At 34.8% G+C, this 18,770-nt stretch overlaps 1 protein-coding gene across 1 annotated transcript; it reads left to right on the forward strand.

Moving 5' to 3' along the window:
* Positions 1-5,248: 5,248 nt before the first annotated feature.
* On the forward strand, positions 5,249-9,068 carry LOC107190352. Its single transcript, XM_015579146.1, has 3 exons — positions 5,249-5,541; positions 5,784-5,988; positions 8,790-9,068. The coding sequence occupies exons 1-3, from the start codon at positions 5,249-5,251 to the stop codon at positions 9,066-9,068; spliced, it is 777 nt and encodes a 258-aa protein (XP_015434632.1).
* The last annotated feature ends 9,702 nt before the right edge of the window (positions 9,069-18,770 follow it).

Below are 18,770 nucleotides of genomic sequence, written 5' to 3' on the forward strand. Positions count from 1 at the left end.
GAGTGCCGTGCAAGGGACACTGCTAAACTATGTCGTTCAAATCTTGTTTCTCGTAGTTGTAGTTGCACTTAGCTTCATTTATAATGCCTGCGCGTGACAGTGAAGCAGCGAGATTATAATGATCGAATTTACAACGATTAATGGTTACAATAATTTCACGTGTAAGGCCTGTATCTGCGAACCAAGGCTTGCTGTTGTTTTTATAATGACATTGGAAATACTCTTTGTCTTTTGTTCGACTTTGTTCTTCGACAATTTTTTTCGGTGTCTGAATCGCATTTATGTTTGAATGATCCTCGAAATTCGGTAAAGGGAATGGACACAGACCTATCTGTTTGAGTTACAGTTGCTGCTTTTACGTAAGAGTCAACGTTTTCGTTACCCTGTATGCCTGTATGTGATGGTATCTAGAACACTTCTATATATATTGCTACCGTTTGTACATTTTTTCATAAGATAATTATATTTCCTTTTGATTTCCAAAATACAAAAATTAGTTCTTATATCTATTTTTCGATTTTGAAGACAGAGAAGCGCGCTGAGAGAAAAAATATGAACTTAATATCATTTTTAGACCGTTATGTATCTATATTAAAAACTAAACGACTTAGAACGAAATACTTTTCATCACCAGAAAGAGTGAAAAATTTGACACAGCAAGCATGTATAATGTCATGTTTTAAAAAAGTGGACTTAAAACACTCAGGCACTGGGTCCAAATATTTATTTCCGAATTAATTTGAACATTTTTTGTCCCAATAATGATATCAAACTGACCACAGTATATTGTGCGTCAGTGAGCATCCTCGACCATCACTGAGCTACTTGAAGCAGTTCACAAATCCGTTTAATGCAGACACCTTCTGTCGTCGATTAGCGAGCTTATTACATCTTCCCTAGGTTAACGGACTTCGATCCTCCAAAGGGACGGTGTCTTCACGTCTGAGTGCCTCCCGAGACAGTTTTTTTTTCTGCCCTCCCCCCTTAGTCGGCATTCTTTATCCTGAAATCTCCTGCACTCGCCGGGGTAACACCTTGCAGTTCCTTTCGTCATGCGCCCTGGTTGTTCGTTGGCGCAGGGCACGCGCCGCCGGGTCGGGCCGGGCCCCTCGGCGTGGCTAGATCCCGCTGCAAGATGGATATCTCTAATTGTCTCAAGGCGATTCCCCCCCGAGCTGCGACCGTTGCATTCTGCTAATTTTTCTCTCTTTCAACGAAAACCTTCGTTGATTTCGCATTATCAGTGTGAAAATATAGGTAAGTATGCTTCGAGACTTAAAGTGGCACATGAACATTCTTGATAATTATAAATTTAGTTGAAAATTCAACAGAACATTCTTAAAAGCTTCAACTTTCGATTGCTACCATAAAAATCGCAAGGTCAACGATAAAATTATTGAAAAAGAAACGTTATAAATATAGGTAAGTATGTTTCGAGACTTAAAGTGGCACATGAACATTTTTGATAATTATAAATTTAGTTGAAAATTTAACAGAACATTCTTAAAAGCTTCAACTTTCGATTGCTACTAAAGAAATCGCAAGGTGAACGATAAAATGGTTGAAAAAGAAACGTTATAAATATAGGTAAGTATGCTTCGAGACAAGCTGGCACATGCAAATTTTTGATAATTATAAATTTAGTTGAAAATTTAACAGAACATTCTTAACAGCTTCAACTTTCGATTGCTACCATAAAAATCGCAAGGTCAACAATAAATGATTGAAAAAGAAACGTTATAATAATTTCTTTTTCACGCGAGCCTTATGGAACTGTAGTTGATACTGAGTTAATCATGTCTTATCCAGTTACAAAAATGACATTTTCATAAAAAATTAGGTGGTTATAGATTGTTTACGGAGATTATGATGGCACAGAAAAAGATATGTTAATGATGAAATAAAACGAAAAATGAAGATCAAAGTATGCGGCAACGTCGCTTGTTTTCCTTTGGTTTGTTCGACGAACTTTCCAATTTTTTCTTAGAAATAAAAATAAATAATTTTTGTTGCAGTAAGGAAAAAAATCTTTGTTCTACTTATTTGTAAATTTTTTTTCCAATTAAGTATTTTGAAGTAGTTTAAAATATTAATTATCCAAATTAAATTGGTAAAATTGATAGAAGTTATAAAGCGTTATACGGAACTCCAGCTAGATACGACAAAAAACACGGCAGTTACCTTAAGGGGTTACATACCTTTGATCTGTTAAATAAGAGGGAAAATTATAAACATTTCTTGTATATGCAGAATTATTCGTTATTAAACATTCAACATATACATCCTGTTATATGTTATTTCCTTAGTAATTTCTGAAAAATTAATGTCTATATCTATTAACAGAAGAAAATGGCTGCCATTTGAAAGCGTTTAACTCGAAATGCAGTTTTTAAAATCGGTACCAGAAATATTTAAAAGACTACTGAGTCAATTTGGATGATACTTCGTGGTAATATTCTTAAGACTCAAAAATCTAGTAGTTCACGATACGAATGTTTGATTCGTGCATTTTTTCTTTTTTTAGTAACAAAAGAAGTTGCATAATTATGTCGGAAACTACAAGCTTAAGTTCAAACAGCTGCCATTTTGTTAAATACTGATATTTTTCAAATCTACATCGGTAAGTACCTATTAGTTTCTTTTGTCTATTTTAATATAAAATTAAAAAAAACTTGACGACTGTGTAGGTACTGATTGCAGAAGGCGATATTCTGGAGAAGATTCTTGGAACCACTTTTATATTTCGATAGCTGCGTAAGTAAGTAATGATTTTAACGAAAACTACATAATACGTACGGTTAAAGGAAGACACCATAATGTATTAATCAGATGCATTTCTCACGAATTCAGGATCATCTTCGAGTCTTTAAACGGAAATACAATTATAATGATTATAGTTGCATATATTGTATTAAATGACTTTCAAACGAATTTCACCAATAAATTAAATTCTTCTGTTTATTGTTCCACTGCGAGTTTCTTAAATTGTTACATATTTCGAGTATCAGTCGAAGTTCAGTGTGTTTATTCGTAGAATTCTAGATTGTCTGGCAGAATAATTTATGTTAGAATTGTTGTTGCAAAAGTAACGAAAAAAGATTATATTGAATTAATTATGAATTTTTATCTGGGGACGTCGGTCCACATGCGTAAGTATACCGTTTCCTCTATATTTTCACTTCCTCCGTTACACTTCTTAATCCGACGAATAAGATACACATATTATACGGAGTTATTATATTCCGTGGCTTCCATTATAAAAGCATCTGTCGCTTCGCCGAACTGAATCGACGAAACCGAGAAAGTCTGTCGGTGTGTTCTGTGTAAACGAGACAAAGACTGGAAAATCGGTAATTGGAAATAAATTTTCAGCGTGGAGTGCAACGTCAGTGTTGGAAGCAGCGTTTGAAAATTCTAAATGATCTCGTCCCGCAAAATGTAAGATGCTCGTAATTTTTGTTGCCCATAAAAAATATTTATTAATCTTAATATTTTATTTTCCAGGCACTCACAACATGTAAGATGTGTTGAAATTTTTAATAATTAACATCTTCTTTCTCATCAGAATCTAACAACAAAGAAAAGTCTGAACTTTACTGAACAAGAAAAGACTGAAACATTACTTTGTCATTATAGCGTAACATTATAATAGAACAAAATGAATTATACAAATATATTATTTTTATATTATATATTTACATATGTTGTATAAATAAGTCACATTTGTTGTAGTCTACGCACTTGCACTTACATACACATTAATTCGGCACTCTGTTCATAATTAAATTGCCAATCTTATGTACTTCTGACTAGACTGCGGGGTTTATGCATGTATTTAAAAATTTTTAGCCAATAAATGTTATTATTTATTTAATTAATATAATTAATCCAGTCAAACAAATTTCCTACTTACAGCGTTTACTAACTTGACAAATTCGATAAAATAGAGTCTTTTTTATAATGTTTAACACTATCTGTGTGTTATCATTAACGTACTAAAGTATCTTGTACAGAATTCAAAATTCAGTCCCATTTAAGGGTTCATTCTACATTGACGGCCGAAAAATGAAGCTATATTTAACTATTAATTCCTTAATAAATACAATATTTAATGAATATATATTGAAAACCTTCAATATACCTATCTCTATTTAATTTCGGTTTTCACAACGTATTCTACAGGAACACACACAGCCTCATTATAAAACACGGAAAATGGGCTTCGTTTCCTAATTAAGACTCCATCTAACGAAACCGTCCCACGTGCCCGGCCAATCGTTTCCTTTCTCTTTAAATACAACCTTCACCCTTCAAATATCGTCCTCGATTAACTCGTCGCGGGGCTCTCTACTCGCTGGCCGGGAATTTAAATCAACAGGTAGGTACACTCCTTTCCCCTTGACTTCCGTGTTATCTACATCAACAAGGTACACCTTCCCTTCAGGAAGTGTCCAGCTTCTGTGCACGCGTGGAGATAAGGCCGGACAGGAAAAGGGAAGAAGGAAAAAGCGAGGCGGCGAGGCGGCACGCTTCAGCCGGGGTAAGTAGTGGTACCGGCGAAGAAGAGGAGAGGGTAGCTGCAGAAGGAGCACGGATGGGCCCACCAGGTGCACCTATAGAATGGACATAAAACGAAACGTGAACCATATGTTGATGTGCTGAAGGACGGACGGCACGCGCCACACTCAACCTCCAACCTTTACGCCGCGAGGATCGGTGACTTCTTTTGCTATTGTTGCTGTCCGCCGAGTCGATGACATGATCTTCTCGGTGTTCAGTTTTGCTTGTGGTAACATGATCTACTCACGATTCGATTAGAAATGAACGAGTTTGTGATGGGAATATTAAAAACATTTCGTGTTATATAATTGACACTACTACCATCCGCGTGTATGGCAACTAGGTTAGAGGATCGAGAAGGGAAGCTTTCTTCGCCCTGTTGGTTTGTCAGTTTGGGATAAGTGGTGTCGAGTTACGACAGTGTCGTCGAGTCGTGCTGCTTGGATATGGTTTGATAAGTAGTGTTGCACAACCATCTATGAAGAAAGTTGAAGAATTATTTGAGAAATCTCTTTGGGAACGCGAGTTGTTGTCAATGCTCGATCGTTTCAGTCAATGGTGATCGGAAGGAACTTTAAATAGAACAAGGAAATTGTCGAAGAGCAATTACGAGGATTGGAAAGTTTCTATATTCAACGATAAGAAGTATTCAGAGGAATATAATATTTGATGAAGCCTTAAATGAATTATGGCTTTGATGACCAATCACCAGGATTACCCTGTGACCACCGAAATGATAACGACCAATTACTCCGGCACAAGAACGTACGATTCCTTGTATCCTTCGCCGTACAATTCCCCGAACTACGATCCTCTGAAAGCCTCGTACGGCGAGAGCTACGGGCACAAAGGTGAGCACACGCCGCGAAGAGAGTCCGAACCCATCAATTACGGAAATGAGGTGGTTACAAAGTATTCAAGAACACCGGACTTCTATGACAGAAGTTCATTCGGTGTACTGACACCGATGACGCCTCAAAGGTGAGCTCGAAATCTCGATAGTTAACTTTTTCTATTCTTGCCCACCCGTGTTTCAACGTGTAACACATATTTTCTCGTCTTTTGTCCGATGTTTCGCGCACAATGAGCTTGCATGCACGAAATTGTAACCGTGAACATTATATTTGTTACAAGAGACAGACAACGAAATTCCTCGTAATCCTGGATATTAAGCACAATTTTGGGGTAGAGATGTTCATGAGGCCCGAATTCGATTTCAACAGGTACGAACCGCAGCACGCGATAAGTCACATCGTTTCACGGCGATCGATGCTGCACGAGGAGAACTCCGAGGAATACATCGTGCCAGATTATTGCTACGAGACGCCGCCACAGGAACAGAAGTTCCAGATCCTCGAGAATGGCGAACCGATGCAGATGATGGTCGAGCCGCGAAGAAGCTGTTGGGAACCTGTTACGTCCGCACAGGTGAGTTAGCGAATAATTGGATTATAGGGTTAAAGGGGTACTCTAGTGTAGACCTTTCAAAAAGTCGAGTTATGTGGTGCATTCTATAAAAGTATACGTTCTCGAAAATATGTCTCCAGAAGGATTTGCCTGAATTCGTAAAATTAACGAAATTGTACACCTTTTAAAGAGAACGGCACACATACCGCTGTGTGCAACGCACGACGCTTCGAATACGTTTTATTTTCGAAACTGTATTTTTTGAAGTGGTTGACACGATATCTCAAGCTCTAATTGACCGATTGACTTCATTTTGTGTGTTCATCGTCGCACACGTGGTACATAATGACTTATTTTTTCAAATCAGTTTACAGGCCGTAATTTTCGAGTAAATTTGAAGCTCTTTTCTTTTCAATTCTTCGTAATGAAATTCTTTATCGATCTGTCTAGCATAAATTTGCAATTCCATTGCTCATTTCTTTATATTTAGCGAAACATACAGACTTTTCAGGCGATCGGTATCGGTGAACTTTTTTGGTCGCTATTTACGAATTTAAAGTCAGATTTTCGAAATTCAAAATGATGAATCCAATGTGGCAAAGCGAAATTTCAGAAAATGAGCTTATTTACTGATTACGAATATGTGGTATTTATTGTAGAAATCAAATATTTTATTTCTACCTCAAGTCTAATGTTGTAATTAAAATTGAAAAATTCAAAATGGCGGATGGAAATTCGTATTTTTACAATTTTTTACTCATCTCATAAATGTGCAGATGATCTTGCATGTTTAAGCGCCTTCGTCTGTGTTCATACGCGTTCTTATAGATGATTTCTCTGATATTTTTGAAAGACTTAATTCATTTGATGTTTTATGCTAGTTGCCTTTAGTAATCTTATTTTGTTATATTAATTTTTTGTATGATTAGAGTTTAAGCTTTTGGAAGTAAATCCTTGATATTATGTTATCTACCACAATCATTTTTAGGAATTTAAACAAAAAATATTTTAGAGATATGTTTTTAAGGCTACAAACTACTAAAAATTGTACAAAATTTTCCTTTTTTTACCGATATAATTTACCCCGATTTTGGGCGGTTTTGTTCAGGCAAAGACTAGGGGATGGGAATGAAAAGTCTTTTCTAATATTTCAGGATATCTGTGCATGAATTCGATCCATAGCACATGCACGTTTCGTATGAGATAAAATATTGTTTGCGAGAATGTCGGATTGCCGGACCGATGCCGGTAGATGTTCGTGCTGATACAGTACGGCAGTACGGTGTTATATGCACCTATAGATGAAGGAAACTCATTATCATACACTTTTATATAATACCCTGTAATTTAATGAAAAATTCGGTTAGGTATTTTGCTATTACATGAAGTTACACGGAAATATGTTAAGTGCCGATATGTTTATACAAAAAGAAAATATGTTTACATAAAAGTAGAAAAATTCTTGTATTAATATTTCTTGTCATTTTTGGTAAGTGCAAAAACCGATGATTAGCACTGTATATGCGGTATTAGGGAATACGTATATATTAATGGGTAATCGACATTTGGTCATTTAACATTGTTCTACTAAATTATCGTACCAAACAAGAATCATTAAGATAAACCATCTTGTTTGATTCGTTGTTTTATGTTCTACGTTCTGCTACAGCAGCCATATATGTTGTTGTACGGGGAAATAGTTAACTGAATAAGTTAAAGGTGTTGCCACAATCTCGCATAATACAAAATTAGGGTATGGTTGGTATGCGATATTGGGAAACTTTGTACCTGTAGATTATAAAAGCAAACGTTAACTTTCAACCCAAAAAATTAAAATTTTATCTATACAAACAATAGTCTAGGTTCCATACATTGAAAGCGATATGATGAATGATAATCGAAAGTTTATACAATAAAACCTTAATGAGTGTTCGAAGGCTCCTCGGTGCTGACAAGGAGTTAACACAGTAATTGTTTCAGTCGCATATGGCCATTAGTTTATGAAATATTTAATGTTCAGTGCCGAGGAGCCTTCGAATACTTATCGAGGATTTAATGTATCCCCTTTTAGACAAAACACAATTTTTGGTAACATGCAAGTGATGCAAGGCTGTTCCTGGCAGGGGTGCGGAAGGTTTCCCCGCCAGGGCGACCAAACTCAGGGGCGGCCGCAGATCGTTTATTATATGTAAAACTTGGACTAGCAAGAATAATAATCAAAAGTTTTCCTATATTTATGAACATTTTAGACTGACAAAATTTAATCAAATTAATTGCATATGTAATTTTTGTAATAGTACTCGTATAGGTACTGGAAGGAACTATCTTTATGGACAGCCTAACATAGCATATGACATTTAACCATATTTAGTGGATTAAATTCCTGCAGGTAATTAATAGTCGCTATTTATCAACTATAACATCATTATTACAAACACTATGCGTTAGTTTCGTACTTATATCTGGAATAAAATATTCATTTCAAATAAAACAACAATCCAAGAACGGCCCTGGTAACATGTGTACAAAATTTGATGAACATGTAAATTTACTATCCAGACTAAAACCCATCTGGTGTTCAAAGGAGGCATTGTTGTTTGCTTTTTATATAAAAATCTACTCCAAGATGTCATTACTTCATGGTTTACAGCTGTTGATATAGTTTTGGCAGAAGTCCCGTATGCCATATTAGGAAACTGTATGAAAATAGAGTCCTTTCCAACATTCAAAATACGTTAAGGAATATTTATCCAACGGATAATACAAACCAACTCGTGTAACATCGTACGAAATTAAAATGAAGCTTTTTTGACTGTTTTTAGAAACAAATAACGCCCACTAATAGCCCCCGACGAGGCAGACGACGATCGAGAGACGTTCCACCGTCGCCGAGCGTCCTGAAACGTCGACGCCTTGCCGCGAACGCGCGCGAACGGCGTCGTATGAATGGCTTGAACGACGCCTTCGATAAATTGAGGGAGGTTGTGCCAAGTCTGGGCGCCGATCACAAGCTCAGTAAGTTTGAGACGTTGCAAATGGCGCAAACGTATATCGCGGCGTTGTGCGATCTTCTGCAAAGACACGATGGAAAGTGGCAATGACAGTACAGCGAGGAAGAATGGCAATGGTAGGTAGGGATAAACCGATACCAAGGTATCGATACTTTTACTCATAACTTGTATCGAAAAAAAGTATCGTTACCTATTTGTATCGAAGGAAAATGAGTACAAAGTTCTTTTTCATTAATATAATATATTTTAACCAAATTTGAGCAGAATTTTATGCGAATAATACATAGTGAAAAACTGCAGTGTTTAGATACTCTTAGGAGTTGTCATCTTGAACATTAAACAGTTATCGTGATTGAATAATTGTTTGCCAAATGTCGACTTATTCAGGAAGAAGTATTATTTTGTTATAAAAATTGGAATTTCCATGTTTAAACGATTAAAAATAGCGAGGTAAACCGAAACTCTTTATCTAGACAATGAATTTGCCCATCCCTGATTTAACGAAGATATATTTTATTAGTAAACATTTAATAACAAGGTTTTGTAACTGGACGACAACCACCTTCACATTCATTAGCTTTCATATCGATTACTCGCTCCATTCGATATGATTAGGTTTGTTCGATACCGAGTAATCACAACCGAAAGTATCGATAATAAAAATACTCGATGTCGAAAGGAAAGTATCGATTATGTACTTGTATTTAATTGGATCGGTTCATCCCTAATTGCAGGGTAAAATTATTTTCTGTTAATTTAACTGGCGAATATATTAGGTCTGTGCATATAAAATGCGTAGGATAACTTTTCAGTGAGACTTGATTTCCATTGAACTGTAAATGAATTTTATTAGGAATATAAACGTTTGAATTTTTAAATCTAAACCTTTGGAATTTGAAGATAACAGAAGATAATAGTATTAGTTGTTGTTTTTTTTAGTTAACCTTTTCAGTAACAAGATTTCCAATGATGTGGATGTACTATACGCTTACTTATTGCGATAAAACCTGCGCTGAGCTGAATTATTTTTCATTTTTGGGTTTTTTAAGTTTAAATGCTAATGCTTTTTCATAATATGGGTTCATAGTGCGCGTTGAATGGTTGCACGCGGCACATAAATGGATTCACAGGACGTGGCGAATAATTTTTCGAAACTCATGTATGGATTCATAGCGCTGAAAAAGTTAAGTAATTCATTTGCTAAAAAATAGACTCTATCAAATTTTTAAATGATATTGAAGTATTTTGATGAAGTTATATGGAAACGAAACGAAGGTTTATGAAAATTATCTTCTGACTCCAAATTTTCAAGAGTAAAGAATGTAAGGATTTCGGTTCAGTTTAATAAAAATCTACTAACCATTTTAATTTAAAACAAAAAATTTTTTTTAATGTTTCAAATGTAGTCCCGGGCATTGTCAATAATCTTGAATCACAAATCTGTATATCAATCAGTAAAAACCGCCTTTTCTATGCGCCAACCTAATATTTTTCGAACAAGATTTATTTTATTTATCATGTTCTCTACTTTAACTAGAGGAACTCATTGTATATTATGTTTCTATGTCAGTGGTATAGTTGAATAGAAATTAAGTTCTTTTTTCTTATGAATATATGTACATATAAACAAAGACTCAGTTATTTGTTCACTGTAGTGACTCATACAATTTAGAATAATTATGATCAGAATGATTCTGCAATTCATAAATAGTAGAAATTGTTATATTATCTCTACCTTTTAATTCCTGTTACGCTTATGTGTCACATTGTCTTAATCACTATTTCATCAAGCTGTAGTATTCAAAATAAGACTGTGCGTATCGTTTAGGCATATAAACACCTTCTATGTAGTATAATTTAGTAGACGAATTTCAAATGTAAAAGGTTTAATGCTTAAGGTTATTTTTAATCACTCTTCGATCGATTGCTTTTTTTGAGATCAAGTTCACGTTATAAATATTTTTCTTTTTCAATAAAATATTTTCTCGACTATAGTTACATGAAACAAAATTAAGAAGATATCTGTAGTGTGATATATAAGCTATCCACTTGCTAAAATGATTAACTTCACGAAAATTATCAAGGAAATTTATTTTAAATGAAATAAGTTACGTACCAATCAAATGCTTTGGCACTAAAATTTGAAATTTTTAAAACTGGTGTTCGCTTGTGAACGGTTTATTTCTTAATATTCAGTGACTTGTCTTGCATTTCTATTAAAACGCAGGATTTATTGTCACGAAGATTATGTTTATACTTGTCCGCTGTCTAGTTATAAGGAACCGACGAAACAGAACGAAAACGCAGGATACTAGAAACAAACGTTGAATATATGTGTAGGTACAAAAATGATTTGCAAATTTAACGTAAACACAACGAAATTATATTCACCTTAGGAATGTTATTTGGAGTAAGATAATTGACGAATATTTACCGTAACATATAACTAAAACTGGAGCGCTAAATCTCGAAGCACAAATAATAACAATTATGGTTTTACTTTCATTATTCAAGTTTCGTTTTTTATTTCGTTTCTATAAGTTTGTGTTGTGCGTGTGAGTTGAAATGAATACCGATTTGCGTGTGGATTTTTTGTAATTATTATTTAATATTGTTAATTGTACATGATCACTGAAAAAACGGCTAATGATCCAAAGATTGAAGATATATTCGATAATAATAGACGTAATTGAACTAGCACGTTGAATTATTCTTAAATAAGCGGGAATTCTCATATTATATATTTATTGACATCGCGACAATGCGTGTTATTGTTAACTTTTATGTATAGTACCTACGAAGTTTTATTAATTCATATATAAGTGGCTTCTTTATCGAAAAATCGACGGAACGCGTAATAAGCGTTAGAAGCAGTGTAAAAATTGAGTGCCATTATTATAATAATTATTTATATTTTTTCTATGAATAATGAGCGCTTTGTGTTAAGTTTGAGAGGAGAATTGTGGGGTATTGTTTACTCGAGATTTAGTACTTTGTAAAATTACTTTCACGTTGTAGGTAATATCGATTTACTCTGAACACTTTAACACCCGGTGACGCGTTAAGTCGAACACTAAATATATATACGGTAATGTGGAGTTATAAAATGCAACAATTTAATGGCACATATTAAATTTATAATTATATCGTATATATTTTTTAAATTGATTCATTTTCAGCAAATGGAAGAAAAATAATTTTCACCAAATGATTTCATAACACGTAAGGTATTTAGCGTATTTCACACCACAGAATCGACGGGTGCTTAAGTGTTAATTTTAATGTACGCTGTAACTAGTCAGGAAATTCGTAAATTAAGCTAAGAAGCTTAAAGTAACCATTTCGCGCCGTCCATTCATAAAATGTAACACGAGGCCAAAGAAGATATAGATATGTATAATAACTTGTGACTATATTCTTAGTGTCTCGGTGTGATTATCATTTTATAAGAAATCTTAAAACGTTGATGCCAATGTACCCTTGTAGAATATTGTAAATAAAGTATACTTTATATACTATAATAAAAAATCAATCATATCTCATAATCCACTTACACAATCCTTAAAATTATATCCTTTGTAGTTCATTAATGAGCGTGATTAAGAATAATAATATACGCTATCGAATTTACTTTATTTTGGCTATTCAAATATTTACTGACGCCTCTCATGAACTTTAAGTTGGACAGATACACTAAATGTACGTTCATTTGAATACTGGCGTTTAAATACTACGTTTGAAAACAATTACTCGATTATAAAAGTGTTTTATACGTTAGATATTGAGTATTTAACTCAGACATTGTATGAAAATGATCAAAGAATTAGTAGAGTCAATATTTTCCAATTATATGTCTTCTATGACTGTTAACATCTGGTATATCAACGAAAATTAGCAAATAATTCCACATTTTTTGCCGATAGTGTATATTTCGTAATAACCAAATAAGAATTTCTTTATATAGCCAAATTCTGAAAACTTCCTGCGGAGTTTTTTTAAAGGAGGTGTAAAATTTTCAGAAAAATACACAATAGGTGAAATTTTCCAGTATTTCGGAAGGTGTTCATGAAGGTTTTCAAATATCAAACACTTCGGCATGGCGGCGAACCGTGGAGGACGCCGAGATGGAAGGACGGAGTGACAGTGATAGGTAACCCTTTTCCATTCGCCAAATTGGCAAGAACTAGGGAAAAAAAATGCCTGGACTCGGGAAGCGTGGGCGGACAGCGGCACGTGCCGGCACAATGGAGCTCGTTAGCGGTTTCGTGTGATTTTCTTGTTTCTCTCTTTCATCGAACGGAGATCCACCTTTCTGTCGTAAATAAGGATTCCTTTCAATTCCAGATGTCCGATAATTAATGATCATTAATTACATGGCCGGACTGTATACTGCGTCCGATATCCTGGATGGAAAGTTAAACGAGACCGAAAGATTTCTGGCTCCGATATTGTACTAAATGATCGTGTACATTCTTGCGGACTTTGTTGTCCGATGTTGAAGTACTATCGATCTTTTAGTTGATTGAATGATTCAACACTATTGTACATGAAAACTACTCAACAACCCATGGTAAGTTAAATTACGTTATAAGTAGACTGCAAATTTGGATGCAAAATGACATTCGAGCGTCATTGTTTTATGGAAACAGTAAATACTTATGTTATGAATTGTTGTTTAGAACAAAAATTTATGCAATTGTTTAAAATAAAATTAAAATTGAGCTCTTGGAAAAGATTTTGAAAATAGAAGGAATAAACTTTACAAACACTTGTGATCTGCTTGGAGAAGCTATTATGTCAATCCCACTGTCTGGTGAACCGAAAATTTATTAGTATTTTAAAAATCTAGTTATTAGAACACAATTTCTATTGGTAACACATTTATTGTAAAAGAATGATTATGTATTTCATTAAATTATTTTGAAATTGTAATTAAAATTACTAACAGTTTTCTTTTTTAGTGTAAACCCCATAAAAACTTTTGTATTGGCTCAATAATTTACAAAGACGGGAGCAAGTGTACGAATTTTATTCTTCACTTCACGATTTTTTTGGATTGTGAATAAACAAGTGGCCAAAAACCAGAGAGTTAATGACAATTTCTCCTCAACCGAAACAGTCAGTCGCGTGATTGTATCTTGTTTCATGATAATTGGTCCTATTACATTCAACAGTTCTGTGAAGCACGTACTAGGCTACTAGGTCATGCGAAAATAATTTTTAAAAACTTTTGAGGTTGATATTGCGATGTAAATTTCAGTTAACAAATTTACGTGGGAGAACGCTTTTCTCCTTAAAAGTTACTCCCTAGTCCATACCCTTTCTCTTCTTTTGTTTTTTTCATCGATAATGCTGAAATAATCGCTCAACAAGCTTTCTTTTGAGTAGACAAAGTTGAATGTCAATTCGAAGCTAAATGTATTGTCAATAAATGTTTACAGCATTGACAATATTTGTACAATACATTGATAACGTGAGGGCGTCATAACGCCCGAGTTCCTTTCGAAAAAATATCAAGTAATAATTATAAAAAAAAAACAATTACAACAAATAAAGTTATAACATGAAACACGGTTACAAATTAATTATTAACTTAAAAAAAGATTATATACGTATGTAATGTTACAAATTACATAACGTTATAAAAGAGCATTATAAGTGGCATAGTTAAGGGACGAAAAAAAACAAACGATGTTGATCAATTGGTCGAAGGCTGAAAATTGGAGAACGTTCCAACAAATAAGCGAATCCGTGAAGATCGCTGTTTCTAACCTTTCACCAAAAACCGACGTGAAAGATCACAAGCGGCGCGAATTTGACCTGAAACGCATATCGGTACAATTTTCAAAAACTCGACCGTTTTTGGTCACGCCCAATAATGAAGCCTATACACGGTCGAATTCGTCTCACGAATTCTTCGACCTTTTTATTCCTTTTCTTTTTCTCTGTCTTGTAACGAAACATTTCGTCCTTTCCACAAAATGTGCGATTGTGTTCCTTTGTCACGTTTTTCGTCTTCACGCTGATTCGATTACACGCGCGCGTGTCATTTTGACACCGAGTCGAATTCAAGTGAAATCTCTATTCGCAGGAGACGTAGATAGAGTAGGAATTTTTTTAAATTTTGTGATATACTTCCACTATGTTTGTATAATTATGATAATTAATTATGAAGACATGATTATTGTAGGACTCTTGCTTCTGGTTCGTATTTAAAAGTGAGTAGAATATGACATATTATTCTTATAAATACAGTGGGTGATCCAATTATTAGTCGCTGTACCATAAATATGTTGTTTTGTGTTTGTGTAGAAATAAAGTCACAATATTACGGTTTTTACATCGAATAATTTTTAATTAATAATTGTCCACTGAAAATACACACAAAAAGTAAGCTTAGCTTATCTAACTATGAGAAAGACATTTAAATTCATAAAATCGTTAATTTATACAGATGACTACAATGGTTTGATCACTCTGCTGTACTTGTCTTGTCTTTTAAGAATTAAAATTTTAATTGCACTTTCAGTCAACATTATTGTAAAATAATATTAAAACTGATTATTTTTCCACCCAAGTATTTAATACTTTTTCACAGAGAATTAAAAAATTCATCGTAGGGGTATGGAAAAATGTATACCTAGTTCCATTAAAAAAAATAGAGGTGACCTTGAAATCTTTGAACCACCTCCACTTTTAGAAACCATTTAATTATTCCCAATGAAATTTTGTTTTGTCTTTTACGATTTTAACGCTATCGCTTGTCCCATTTGTGTGGGACACCCTGTATATGGGCATGTCAAGTGAAAGATAATAGTATCACAAATTAACACTTATTCATTCATATCCAATAGTAATTAAACTTCTTCCACATATAATTTTTAGAAAATAAAGTGAAAAATTCATCCCCCCGAAACTTCTGAAAGTTCACTCTGACATCTGAATAACTACATTAAAACTGTTAAATACAACGGATCATTTACTTTTGGCACATACCGAATATTTGCGGCGAATCCTGAAAGCTGCTACGAAAGGCGCGGTTTCAGGGTTAGACTCGCGTACGACTGGTAATTCTCCAACAAAAATTACATCCTCATTACGGTTACGCGTTGTCCGGATAACGAAGCGTAACTGTCGGGTCCGAGGATCGAGCCCCAAAGGGAAAGGACAAATTCGTTCCGGGGCACGAGGGTGAGCGGATGGATCATCGAGAATTTTGTGACACCTCGCTACCCTTATGGTGTCAAAGGCAGCACCTCCGATGGGATTACGAGTCCAGCCACCTGACTCCGTGTCGAAAGATTTTGGCCACCGCTCCTCGGCTCGACCGCAAAACTCGTTAACCCTTTCTATGATTAAAACGCTTATTGAGCGGGGCCCGAAGTGGAGGGGCTTCCTTGGGACGGCCAATTGTAACGCTTCGAGGAAATAACGAGGGCAGAATTCGTTTCAAGGATTAAATGGTCGCAACGCTTCAGAGAAACAACGCCGCCAAGATTCGTTTCGAGAATACCTGTGGCGCCATCAGAGGCATACTACATTTTTTTTTTTTTTAATAAACACCTTTAGTGGCATAAAATAAATACGGTCATCCAGTGTGCTGGTAATAATAAACAGAAAAAAAAATACCAAACGGTTATTACATTGTGTATCTATTTGTAAGCTCGCATGTGTAACTCATAGATAATCATGTTTAGTTTTTATCACTTTTATATGAGTAACGCTATAGATGTAGAACAGAGTAAAGGCGAATAACTCTTATCAATCTATGCTATATAGATATATGAGGAATAAGATAACAAAAACCCCTGAGTCAGTCTATTCATGATTGATTTCTTATGACTAAAGCTTAAGAAGAAAGGAAGGAAGAAACAAGGAGAAAAGAAAGAAAAAGACTACGTCTATTTACATATTGGCTGGTAGGCCCTCTAGCTAAAGGTATCACAAGCTATAATTGCAGCATATTCAGTCTTTGTTACTTAGCCAGGGATCTTAATCTGCACTCGCGTAGTTCAGGCTTCTGGGTAGCATCGTTCGACAACCACCAAATTTTTTAAAATTGAGTCAGAGGCACACTACTGTTTATAAGTGTCCGGACATACTTCGTGGATTGTCGATATCGCCAATTTTAAACTGTCCACATTTTTTAAAATCGGTCCGTAAAGAGGCCAAGTAGGACTATATCCTATATTTTTTCAAATGTTCAGTATTGCTCTGCTATTATAAAATTGCACGTCGTAAAAACAATTGCAAAATAAAAGATTGAAAAATATTTTTTTTAATTGAAATAATTTTTATAAGCCACGAAGGTCATTTTCATATCTCAAAAAACTAATGGACCGTTTTATTTGAAATTTAGCACAGGGATTCTTGATATAATTATTTAGTTTTTGTCGTAGGATTTTTTCTAAACATTGGAGTTTATTTTTTATATATTAAAGATCACATTTTTAGTAATAAAGTCGACTGCCATGTTCAAATGTCCGCCATTTTGCGAATAATTCAAAAAAGAAAACAAAAAGTGGCTACGACGAATACTGGTTTGTTTTGTTTACTCTAAGAATAATTTGTCCTTATTTGTTTCTGATTAAAAAAAAGACTGTGATGGTTACCGCAAACGCCTTTTTTGAAATACCGTCGGACAGAAACAGCTACCACGCCGCTTTTTCGAATTTTTGAATGAAAATTGCACACTTTGTAGAAAAAACTATGCCCTTTCTAATGCACCTACTGATTTTTAATTACAAAATTTCTTCACGGACAATTTTTTTGAAATCCATCCTACTTTCTCCGCTTTAGGCGTATGTAGCTCTTTAAGAGTCAAAAAGATGAGGTCAAAGTCGCGTTTGTTACTTTTCAAGGAATGAAACCACCACCATTCATCCGTTTATTTTTTATCTTGAAACTGGATTGGCGTACCTCTCTGATTTCAGAGACAGCCAATGGTCACTGCCATTCGAACTCACCACTGAAAAGTCGTCAATCGGGCGATAAGAGAGTAATCATTGCCCGAAGAACGATAAAGAGAGATCACGCCTCTGGTAGACAAGACAGAGATAGTAAAGGAGCAGTAGTGTAACCCCACTCTTTTATTATCTCTTCCCACTCTTTTTAAAGACTCGTTGGTTGGAGCTTTAAAATTCAATTTCACTAACGCTTCGGACCCCACCCGACAACGTGGCTACAATTCTGCTTTATATAGTAATCGACAAGTGTATCGAGTACTTGTGAGAAAGTAGATACTCCATTCAGCGACATCTGTGATCCGCGAGTCAAGATTCTGCATTACACATCATACATATTTGTTAGCCTGCTATCAGGCGCGTTGCTAATTCGCAGCGCAATTGGTACGTGCATCGCAGAAGAATATCGCGAAACGTATTGTATTGGATTGAACCAACAGTTCGTTGGGTTATCCATCGACAAATGGAAGCGATGGATCTTTTCAATTATTACCGACCGCATTATTACCTGTAAATTAGATACCATTGCGTTCTCTAATCTTTTCTCTTCGGTATGATGGTAAAAAAATTCTAAACATTGGTATATTCAAACTTGTCTGTGGTTGATTCGAAAATGAAAAACCAGACAGTGCATTTTCGGCACCTGGTCTGTTATCAACTTTTAGGTAAATTTCACCTTATTTTGGCACGTAGGTAGATCAAATCCTATTTGCCATCCCTGATCTAATCTATTGTTTTATTTGCCTTGTCGGAGTATCATTGATCATACTTTTTTCTTTATTGAATTCTTTAAATTAAATTCTAGTATTTTATTGGATATTTCTGGAAA

Source organism: Dufourea novaeangliae, unplaced genomic scaffold, assembly GCF_001272555.1.
Source record: "Dufourea novaeangliae isolate 0120121106 unplaced genomic scaffold, ASM127255v1 scaffold177, whole genome shotgun sequence".
Taxonomy (NCBI): Eukaryota; Metazoa; Arthropoda; class Insecta; order Hymenoptera; family Halictidae; genus Dufourea; species Dufourea novaeangliae.

Excerpts from the sequence above, each read along its gene's own strand:
- LOC107190352 (XM_015579146.1), top strand. The coding sequence starts at position 5,249 with ATGGCTTTGATGACCAATCACCAGGATTACCCTGTGACCACCGAAATG. Across the intron at positions 5,542-5,783 it reads ACACCGATGACGCCTCAAAG|GTACGAACCGCAGCACGCGA; the intron begins GTGAGCTCGAAA and ends CGATTTCAACAG. Across the intron at positions 5,989-8,789 it reads AACCTGTTACGTCCGCACAG|AAACAAATAACGCCCACTAA; the intron begins GTGAGTTAGCGA and ends GACTGTTTTTAG.